The sequence below is a fragment of the Somniosus microcephalus genome, chromosome 27 (genome assembly GCF_052327205.1).
Source record: "Somniosus microcephalus isolate GS21.2 chromosome 27, FLI_Smic_1.0, whole genome shotgun sequence".
NCBI classification, from domain to species: Eukaryota; Metazoa; Chordata; class Chondrichthyes; order Squaliformes; family Somniosidae; genus Somniosus; species Somniosus microcephalus.
In genome coordinates, this window is record NC_141013.1 from 2,090,745 (window position 1) to 2,102,436 (window position 11,692).

At 47.4% G+C, this 11,692-nt stretch overlaps 1 protein-coding gene across 1 annotated transcript; it reads right to left on the bottom strand.

Moving 5' to 3' along the window:
- Positions 1-3,921: 3,921 nt before the first annotated feature.
- Positions 3,922-11,563, bottom strand: c27h15orf40 (chromosome 27 C15orf40 homolog). The gene is made up of 4 exons (XM_085968314.1): positions 11,236-11,563; positions 9,160-9,289; positions 7,079-7,206; positions 3,922-5,014 (listed from the first exon to the last, which is right to left on the bottom strand). The coding sequence occupies exons 1-4, from the start codon at positions 11,443-11,445 to the stop codon at positions 4,919-4,921; spliced, it is 564 nt and encodes a 187-aa protein (XP_085824440.1). The 5' UTR covers positions 11,446-11,563; the 3' UTR covers positions 3,922-4,918.
- Positions 11,564-11,692: the final 129 nt, after the last annotated feature.

Consider the following 11,692-nt stretch of genomic DNA (forward strand, 5'->3'; position numbering starts at 1 on the left):
GTAGTACTGAGGGAGCACCGCACTGTTGCAGGGGCAGTACTGAGGGAGTGCTGCACTGTCGGTGGGGCAGTGCTGAGGGAGCGCCGCACTGTCGGAGGGGCAGTACTGAGAGAGTGCCGCACTGTCGGAGGGGCAGTACCGAGGGAGCGCCGCACTGTCGGTGGGGCAGTGCTGAGGGAGCGCCGCACTGTCGGAGGGGCAGTACCGAGGGAGCGCCGCACTGTCGGAGGGGCAGTACTGAGGGAGCGCTGCACTGTCGGAGGGACAGTACTGAGGGAGCGCCGCACTGTCGGAGGGGCAGTACTGAGGGAGTGCTACACTGTCGGAGGGACAGTACTGAGGGAGTGCCGCACTGTTGGAGAGGCAGTACTGAGGGAGCGCTGCACTGTCGGAGGGGCAGTGCTGAGGGAGCGCCGCACTGTCGGAGGGGTGGTGCTGAGGGAGCGCCGCACTGTCGGAGGGGCAGTACTGAGGGAGCGCTGCACTGTCGGAGGTGCCATCTTTTGGATGAGAAGTTAAACCGAGGCCCCATCTGCCATGTCAGGAGGACGTAAAAGATCCTAGGGCACTATTTCGAAGAAGAGCAGGGGAAGTACCTACAGAATATGTGAGGGGTTTGTAACAAGCTAAAAGTGGACCTACATGAGGCAAGAGAAGCCATTAAAACTCCCAGTACATTTATCTGCACCTCACCCCTTTGGCTGTCTTGACGATTGTTTGTGATGTGATCGGAATGCAAGCCCTACCTGTGAAACATTTTGCCACACAATCTGAGTCAGTTAATTACAACGGAGAAGGTTCTCAGGAAGGTGGAGTCAGTTTTAACTGTTGCACACAACAGACTCAACTAGAACGTGAGGGGAAACTGTTACATAAGAAATAGGAACAGGAGTAGGCCAATCGGCCCCTCGAGCCTGCTCCGCCATTCAATAAGATCATGGCTGATCTGATCCTAACCGCCAATCTACTATCACAGAACCATCTCCTGAATCTAACAGAATTAGACACACAAAATAGGAGCAGGATCAGGCTACACGGCCCCTGGGCCCGCTCCGCTACTCACAGGGCCATGACCGATCCGAACCTAGACTCATGTTCAAATTCCTGCCCGCTCCCCGTAACCCTTAATTCCCTTTACTTCTAGGAAACTGTCTATTTCTGTTTTAAATTTATGTAATGATGTAGCTTCTACAGCTTTTTGGGGCAGCATATTCCATGGACCTACCACCCTCTGAGTGAAGTAGTTCCTCCTCATCTCAGTTTTGAAAGAGCAGCCCTTTATTCTAAGACTATGCCCCCTAGTTCTAGTTCTCCAGTAGTTAAGGCTGACAACGTGAAACACAGCCAATGTTTGTCATAATGCTCTGTGTTCAGAAGCTCTTTGGCCTGTAAAGCACCCTCTGAAGCAAGTAATCTGATTGTAAGTTTGTTGCGGGAAGGAAGGATCAATATTGCTCGATATTGGCTGCCATTTCTCAACAGTAGATCGGTTGAGTGCTTTCTTCCCCTTTACTGGTTGGAAATGCTACACCTGGTGTATATAAATTATATACAGGAACAGCAGGAGGCCATTCAGCCCCTCGAGCTTGCTCTGCCATTCAATTAAATCATGGCTGATCTGTACCTCAACTCCATTTACCCACCTTTGCTCCAAATCTCTTGCCCTTACCCAATAAAAATCTATTGAACTCACTCTTGAAAATTCAACTGACCCCCAGCATCCACAGCCTTTTGGGGGAGAGAGTTCCAGATTTCCAATACACTGTGTGTAGAAGTGCTTCTTGATTTCACTCCTGAACGGTCTGGCTCTAATTTTAAGATTGTGCCCCCTTGTTCTGGACTCTCCCACCAGAGGGAATAGTTTCTCTGTATCCTATCGAATCCCTTTATCATTTTAAACACCTCAACCTTCTCACCCATCAACCTTCTACCAGGAGACTTCAACACTATCCATAATGTGAATCAGATCAGAAGAGGAACATAAGAACAGGAGGAGGCCATTCAGCCCCTCGAGCCTGTTTCACCATTGAATTAAATCTTGGCTGATCTGAGCTCGAGTTAGAGTGTGATCTACATCTGACCGTGACATTTCTCTGCAAGTTAAATGTTCCAACTTGGCAACATCCCAAATATTGACTAGTTGTGATCGCCAAGGCAACAGATGAGACCTGAGGGCCAATCTGTGACAGCGACCTCTGAAACACCAACGTAACTTTGGCTCACAGCTCCCGGGGAGTGAAATCTTTCATCTGCAGCCAGATTGTAGGAACTAGTCAGCAAGCATTAATCACGTAACAGCCTCGTTTCCCATCTATTCAAGGCCCCTTTGTCCTTTAGTGAAGTTAGATATTGCCATTTCTAAGTCAGCCTTCAAACAAAGATTGTGCAACTATGTGTTTACACCAAATGGTTCACTAATGATTAACCCAAGCTGTTGTGTTTTTTTGGTTTCCCCTCGAGTTTCGAGGGAGCAGCCACTTTACCCAGCTGCAGTTGGTGTTGATGAGTGAAGCTTCAGGCATCACGCTGCACTGAGGGTCAGCGTAACTCCAGGCCAAGCCGGTGTTGGTCAGTGAGAGACTCCAGACCGGAGTGGGTTGGTGTCGGTCCGAGAGCTTGCATTTCTCCCGCGCCTTTCACAACCTCAGGACGTCCCAAAGTGCTTTACAGCCAATTAAGTCATTTTGAATTGCAGCCAATGTGCGTACTGCAATGAGATGAAAGATCAAGATAATCTGTGTTTTTTCGTGGTGTTGGTTGAGGGATGAATGTTGGCCCAGGACACCAGGGAGAACTCCCCCTCAAACTGGGTCACGGGATCTCCAACATGGAGCTGAGCTGCAGACTGTAAAGTAAACTCAGGCACGACTGAGCAATCAGATTACACAGGACACTCGGCCCAATAGGTTCATGCTGATGTTTATGCTCCACACGAACCTCATCTCACCCTACCAGCATATCCTTCTATTCCTTTCTCCCTCAGGTGCATATCTAGCTTCCCCTTAAATTAATCTCTGCTATTAACAGCGGAGCCCAGCGTGACTGTACAGCTTGGAAAAGTAAAGGGAGAAAACGGTGCCCAGAAAACGCTCGCCCTGCAAACGTGCGAAAGGCTCCAGCCGCGCAAGCGCTGGACAGACTCTTACAATGCAGTTCAAATAAAAGTCATTTATTTCCATTCTGTCACACGTTACAGTGAGATTAACCAGCTCATTTGCTGTCTCTATGTCACTGATCCGAGGGTGACCTTTGCCTGCAGCTGTTCCGAGACATTATTAGTCTGTGTTACAGTCCCTGCTCTCCGATGTCTCTCCTGGACTTGGCTCCCAGCTCTTCAATGTGACTCTGGCCCCATCTACAGCTGTTGCCAGGAACTGCCGCAAGTCAGGCCACAACATCACAGATCTCAACACCGGGGCAGGATTATACTGTTTCCTGCTGATATCGATTCTTCTGATGGACAGCCCATAAACCCTCTGGCCGTATAGGACTAACCACCTCATCGGCTGGTGTAAAGATGGTCATGGCCATAGAAGTGTTCACGTCTCGGCCTGTCAATCAGCCCGTGAATCCTCCACTACTTCACACTGTTCCTCAAGAGAAGAGCGCGGAGATACAAAAACAACAACAACGCCATCCTGCCAGACTGTTAATCAGCCTCCGAATCCTTCCACTGTTTCACAATATTCTCACAGGGCAAGAGTGTAAAGACACGAAAACAACAGCCACATATTTTAAACTCTGTGCTGATGAAGTTAAAGTCTGCACCGATACTGACTGACCAACTATCAAACCTCAGCGATTGTTCAGACTGCAAACAGGCCGAGTCTCCCAGACACCATTGTCCAAGCTGAATGCACGTTCTGTAGCATTTAACAAAGCAACACTGTAATGACTGAGACTCAGAGAACAGACTAAAACTGCTTTGTAAAATATTTAATGAAAGCTGCCAATTCCTATTGTACAGAGTAAAAAGGTTACTCATTTTCACCAGATTATGATAAGATTAAGTGAATTTTAACAGCCCCAAGATAATCCTGCAATTTCAACTGGTTCCTCATTGAGCAGAGTCTTGTGATTCATTCCACTCGTGCTGGCCTGGGGCTGAGCACTCTCAGTGAAGAATTCCAATAGCTTTGTCCTCTAATCAGCAGGCATACGCTCAGTTCCCCAACATGCTTAGAGAGGAAAATACTTGCACGTACATAATGCATTATCACATTTAAACACCACAACAGATTACCTGAAGTGCAGTAACTTGTGGAGGCAGAAACCACAGTCATTCTGCATCAATAATGTCCGACCAACAGCAATGAGATCATCACCCTGTTAATCTGTTTTTTGGGGGGAAATTAGTTGAGGATGGAATATTGGCCAGGCGAGAACTCCCTGCTATTACACTACCGTGGGATCTTTAACAAGCTGGCATGGCCTGGTTGGGCCGAATTGCCCTGTTTCTGTGCTGTATATTCTCTGTAACAGACATCTGGATCAGGCAGATGGGACGACAGACAGACTAACATCTCGGCCCAGGGACGGAATATCCAAACCGATTGTTGACCTTACCACAATGGGTTTTTCAAAATGATGCATTGCTGACAGAATTGAGGTCTATCTAGATGAGTTTCATACGGAGTAACCCTTAGCAACACAAGAATTAATGTAGTCAGGAGCAGTTCTCAATCCCTATAGTTCCAAATATATAAACTGACAAATCAGCTGCACCGGGACAGTTTTACACTGGGATTTGATGCTCAGTGTGACAGCTAGCCAAGGTTCTTTGAATTCAACGACCGAGGAGACATTGTTCAGCGGTCTCCTGTACACTTCCTTTAAACACTGAAGTTTTCTTTTAATATTCTGGTACCAAGGTCATCATCAAGGTCGCTCCTCTGGCCCTAAGGCTTTGCTTCTTGCACTAGTTTGTGGCAGCTGCGGTTTTGAGTCTTTCATGCACCTCTTCTGGGGTCAACGAGGCCACAATCTTCACCACCTTATCCCGCGATCTGCAACCCTTCAAAAGTCAGGAGTTTGGGAATAGCATTGTGCAGGAGGAAAGCCAAGAATCCACAGTCATCACAGAACATTAAACTGCCAGCTACTTAAACCAATAATGCAGTGAAAATAAAAAGACAAGAAATCGCAACAAGTATCGACCTCGACATCCAGAGAAAATTAAATAAATCAAATGTAAGGTCGAACTAGTCTGCTCTCACCCTCCTTCCAATCGAGTGCAGAGCAGATTAAGCAGACGTCTTTCTGAAAGGCACCTGACAACTTTCAGACAAGTCTCACTCATTAGCAGCGATGCACATTCAGAAACAGATAACCTGCATTGATGCATGCCTCTCCTAAACTAACCACGGCTTCCCTTGTTTCACAATCCTGATCACTCTTTGGGATCAGAAACCTTGTTCCTAGGTTTCCCCCCCCCCCCCCACCAGACAGAAGTGAAGTGTGGGGCCACACAGTGACGCGGATGCACTTTGGCAGACACAGAGCCCAGTCGTTGTGCCGGAGCAGAGAACGGGTAAGTGAGAGGGTCAGTGACCAGCCAAACACCCACAGGCAGCTTACTGGAGCTTTTAGCAGCTATTGAGAGGCAGGGAGCCCAGCCCTTGGTGGAGATATGATGCAGAGTTCTCAGATAACCAGAAACAAAGGGAAAAAATAAAATAAAATAATGCAAAAAAGGATTATACCAAGGATGATACCAGAACTGAGAGGTTATTACTATCAAGAAAGACTGAACAGGATGGGGCTCTTTTCTTTAGAAAAGAGAAGGCCGAGGGGTGACCTGATAGAGGCCTTTAAAATTATGAAAGGGTTCAATAGGGTAGATGTAGAGAAGACGTTTCCACTTGTGGAGGAGACTAGAACTAGGGGCCATTAATATAAGAAAGTCACTGATAAATCCAATCGGGAATTCAGGAGAAACTTCTTTCCCCAGAGAGTGGTGAGAATGTGGAACTCGCTACCACAGGGAGTGGTTGAGGCGAATAGTATAGATGCATTTAAGGGGAAGCTGGATAAACACACGAGGGAGAAAGGAATAGAAGGATATGCTGATAGGATTAGATGAAGAGGGGAGGGAGGAGGCTCGTGTGGAGCATAAACACCGGCACGGACCAGTTGGGCCGAATGGCCGGTTTCTGTGCTGTAAATTCTATGTAATCTTAAAAGAACAAAAGATCAAAAAAGCGCGTTTCAACACATCATGCGATCCTGATGCACGGACCACACCCACATCGGCTGTTTGTGCTGGGGAAGGGATGCTTCTGTCCACAAGTGGAGGTCAGCGAGTTGTTGTGATCTGGAATGTGCTGCCTGAAAGGGCGGCGGAAGCAGATTCAATAATAACTTTCAAAAGAGAATTGGATAAATACTTGAAGGGGAAAAATTTGCAGGGCTCTGGGGAAAGAGCAGGGGGAGTGTGATTAATTGGAGAGCTCATTCAAAGAGTCGACACAGGCACGATGGGCCGAATGGCCCCCTTCCGTGCTGTATCATTCGATGATTCTAAGCGGCCAAAGTCGGCCTGTGTTGTTAGAGGAATGCAGAGGTCAAGTGGAGGTCAGGGACTATGGTGCAAAAAGGAACAAAGTCCCTCCAGTTGCCGACGTCAACCAGACTTCTCTCTCTTCAGATGTTGAAGAATCTGCTGTGTATTTCCAGCAGTTTCTATGTTTACCGACAGTGAAGATCTGGGACTATCCAGCCTCCCGTTCAGAGTGGGTTTGTGACACGGAGACAAAGTTTGTGTGTGGGGGAGAAACTCACACAGATATTTTTTAAAAGAACCATGCAATGAATCTATTACAATATATCCGGTTAGATTTACTGTGCGAGAGACAGCACAATGGGCTACAGTGTAACGACATGACCTTCTGTCCATCACTCACCACACGGGGAGCCCTGCAATCTCACATTCCGAGAGGTGGCAAATGGGGATGGTGCTTCACCACAAGTGGAGGGGGCCAAACACAGGATAAATTATTGCATGAAAACATCTAGCAGTCAGTTACAGAGCACCCGCGGCAGAGCCTAGATACAGACCGTCTCCGAGCTGACAACATACCTTGTCCAGAACAATTTCATTTTTCTTTAATTCCAGCACCTTGGCCAGGTAGCGAACCAGTTCTGTATTGGCCTCCCCATCAGACGCAGGGGCTGCGATGGCCACGCCCACTGCTTCTTCCGATATATCTACGGAACACGAGACACATACGAGTCACCATCACTAGTACTCACCCACCATTTATCAGCAGACAAGGGTCTGTGCTGGGAAATGCTGCACGGTTTTAATACAGTCAATAGGTTCTGGCAATGTCACAAACCACAACAAAGTAACTTGAACAAGCTCCAAAGATCAACTGAACCCAAGGTTGTGTTACAGAGCATGAAATGTAAAGAGCAGAGTTCACCAGCTACTCCAGCTTGACTCTTACTCTCTACAATACAAACTGAGCGGGTTACCTTTGCACTTGTAAATGTTAGCCGTGGCTCAGTGGGTAGCACCCTCAACTCGGAGTCAGAAGGTTGTGAGTTCAAGCCCCACTCCAGGGACTTACATAAGAAACAGGAGCTGGAGTCGGCCATTCGGCCCCTCAAGCCTGCTCCGCCGTTCAACAAAATCATGGCTGATCTTCGACCTCAACCACACTATCCCCAAATCCCTTAGTTCCCAAAAATCTATCGACCTCTGTCTTGAGTATACTCAACGACTGAGCATCCAGTTCTCTGGGGTAGAGAATTCCAAAGATTCACCACCCTCTGAGTGAAGAAATTTCTCCTCATCTCAGTCCTAAATGGCCGACCCCTTATTCTGAGACTGTGACCCCTGGTTCTAGATTCCCCAGCCAGGGGAAACATTTTCTCAGCATTAACCCAGTCAAGCCCCTTAAGAATTTTATATGTTTCAATTCGATCACCTCTCATTCTGCTAAACTCTAGGGAATATAGGCCTAGTCTACTCAATTTCTCCTCATATGGCAATCCCCTCATCCCAGGAATCAGTCTAGTGAACCTTTGCTGCACTCCCTCTAAGGCAAGTATGTCTTTCCTTAGGTAAGGGGACCAGAACTGTACACAGTACTCCAGGTGTCGCCTCACCAATGCCCTGTATAATTGTAGTAAGACTTCTTTACTATTATACTCTAATCCCTTTGTAACAAAAGCTAACATACCATTTGCTTTCCTAATTGCTTGCTGTACCTGCATGTTAACGTTCTGTGATCCATGTACAAGGACACCCAGGTCCCTCTGAACACCAACATTTCCCAGTCTCTCACCATTCAAATAATATTCTGCTTTTTTGTTTTTCCTACCAAAGTGGATAACTTCACACTTCCCCACATTGTATTCCATTTGCCATGTTCTTGCCCACTCAGTCAACCTGACTATATCTCTCTGCAGCCTCTTTGTGTTCTCCTCACAGCTTACTTTCCCACCTAACTTTGTATCATCAGCAAACTTGGATACATTACACTCAGTCCCTTCATCTAGGTCATTAACATAGATTGTAAATAGCTGAGGCCCAAGCATTGATCCTTGAGGTACCCCGCTAGTTACAGCCTGCCAACCTGAAAAAGTCCCGTTTATTCCTACTCTTGAGCACAAAAAGCTAGGCTGACTCTCCAGTGCCATACTGAGAGAGTGCTGCACTGTCAGAGGTGCCGTCTTTCGGATGAAATGTTAAACTGAGGCCCTCTCAGGTGGACGTAAAAATCCTATGGCACTATTTCGAAGAAGAGCAGGAGAGTTCTCTCCGGTGTCCTGGGGCCAATATTTATCCCTCAATAAACATCACTAAAACAGATTATCACATTGCTGTTTGTGGGAGCTTGCTGTGTTTCCTACATTACAACAGTGACTACACTCCAAAAGTACTTCATTGGCTGTAAAGCGCTTTGAGATGTCCGGTGGTCGTGAAAGGCGCTATATAAATGCAAGTCTTTCTGTTTTTATTAGAGTGCTGTAAAATCAGCTTTCTGCTGCTAGCTGTTTGATAATATAAAGAGGTACAACACTTAGGGGCGGTTCCTCTGATACACCCTGCCTGTGACAGTAAAGGCCAGTGATACAGGATCTTTTCTGCAGCTGTGATACAGATGTGTAATGGGAATATTAGAAGCGAGTGATTTAGTCCATACTGCTTACCTGTTATGGCATTTAGTTTGGCTCCAGGTTTAGCACGAATGGCCACCACAACGGAACCACTTTTATCAACCTTCACAGGTCCCCGAGGTGCCAGTGCTGGTTTTTCAGAGTCCTTAACTTTCCCTTTATTCTGAGACAAAATATTGTTTAATTATCATTACAGCCGTTACAAAGTGTGTCTCCACCTGGTGGTGGAATCAGTTTCGACACGGTCCTTTCAATCTGGGACACCCAAACTGGTGGGATGAGTCTCTGCTCTGAAAATTATACGTGTTCTAACTGAAATTAGACACATTACATTTTGAAATAGTGACTGCTGTAAGTTGGGCGAACAATCTACAGGAAAGTATAACCAGGTTACCACCTGCTGCCAAGTCTTGCACCAAGGGCATGGCACTAGGAAAACATGTCTAAAATTGTTTTGCAAATTATTTCAACTATTGTGCCCTCAACAGCTGGTGTGGGAGGTACTTTTCTTTCAATTCTCTCTCTCCGTGTTTCAGATTTCCTGGCCCCGGCCCATCTGCCAACTCCTGGTTTAGCTGCTGCAGCAATAACTCCAGGGACCAGTTGCTCCAGGTACTACAGGTGATCTGACGAACACATCCACATGTTTTTCTAAAGCAATGCTCTCAGATTGTGAGCACCATCAGGTTTTTAGATTCAAAATTAAAGGTACAGTATTACTTTTAAATTACTAACATGCAACATCAGGATGCTCATAACCAGGGTCACTATTCTACCACAACTAAAGATAAATTTATTTTCTTTACATGGGTCTTCACTGGTGTTTGAGGAACCGCATTCCACAATTCCATTTATAATTAAGTTGATTGTTTATGTAATAAGTCAAATTCTGTTTTTATATTACTAATCAATTTCCTGCAGTCAACAATTGGAAAAACAGACCAAGTGTAATCTTCAGATGAAGCATAGTTAGAGGGCTAGGGATCATTGGACCAGGGTACGCATAAAGCAACAACTTGTGTTTATATAGCACCTTTAATGTAGTAAAAAATCCCAAGGTGCTTCACAGGAGTGTTATCCGACAAAATTGAAATTGAGCCACATAAGGAGATATTGGGACAGGTGACCAAAAGCTTGGTCAAAGATGTAGATTTTAAAGAGCGACTTAAAGGAGAAAAGAGAGGTAGAGAGGCGGCGAGGTTTAAGCAAGAAATTCCAGAGCTGGAGGCATAGACAACTGAAAGCACGGCTGCCAATGGTGGGGCGAGGGAAATCGGGGATGCTCAAGAAGCCAGAATTGGAGAAGCGCAGAGATCTCGGAGGGTTCGATGTTACAGAGATAGGATAGGGGCGAGGGCCATGGAGGAATTTGAACACGGGGATGAGAATTTTAAATGAGACGTTGCCGGACCGGGAGCCAATGTAGTTCAGCGAGCACAGGGGTGATGAGTGAGCGGGACTTCACAGAATCACAGAAACTCCACAGTGCAGATAGAGGCCATTTCGGCCCATCGAGCCTGCACCGACACATATCCCACCCGATCCCCGTAACCCCTATACCAACACATATCCCACCCTATCCCCGTAACCCCACGTATTTAATCCCCCTAACACTAAGGGTCAATTTATCATAGCCAATCAACCTAACCCGCACATCTTTGGACTGTGGGAGGAAACCGGAGCACCCGGAGGAAACCCACGCAAACACGGGGAGAATGTGCAAACTCCACACAGACAGTCGCCCGAGGCCGGATTCGAACCCGGGTCCCTGGCGCTGTGAGGCAACAGTGCTAACCACTATGCCACCGTGCTGGGTGCAACTTGGTGCAACATACGTAATTTAGTCTCCAAACTCGAACATTCTGCCCTTAATTTGTCCATGATAAGTTCCTGTGTGCAGTTATAATAGAATATGTAAACATGTCACGCTGTAGCGCCTCTACTGGTGGGAGGGTGTAATTAGTGTGACATGTTTACATAGGAAGTTCCTATTTTAATGGGGACAAAGGTTGGCCTGAATACATCAGATTGTTAATAGACCAGAGATTGATGGTTTTACAGATTGGTTCTGTCCATCTGTCTGTGGAAACTCGGGCCCCCGCTCCCTACCAGTCGGGTTTCTCTTGAATTCTTCGGCATGTTCCTCTCTCTGATGCCGCCCGTCCGCGCTCCCCAGCGGGCCGCCGTTACTCCCAGGCCCACGCGAGGCGCAGCCAGCAGCGTCCAGTCAGCAGGAAAGGGCCGCTGGAAGCCCGGGCCTACACTGCCGTTCGGAACAGTTAGCGTGGGCAGAATGCACCGAAGCCACGCTCTTCTCATCCGGACCAAGCCGCCCGGCAGGCGGCCAAACCCGGGCCGAGTAATCGAGGGGGGAAGGTCTCGGTCGCCAGGCAACAAGGCCTGGGCCGCAACTCCCAGGCTACACCGCGCGTGCGCAGTCCCGCCCCAGGCCCCGCCCACCAGCTGTCACTCACTGAGCTCACACTGGAGACTGGGAACACGATTAAAGCCCATCCACTTCTTGTGGCCCATTGCCTCCAGCCACTCAGTGAATCAACTAGCTTAG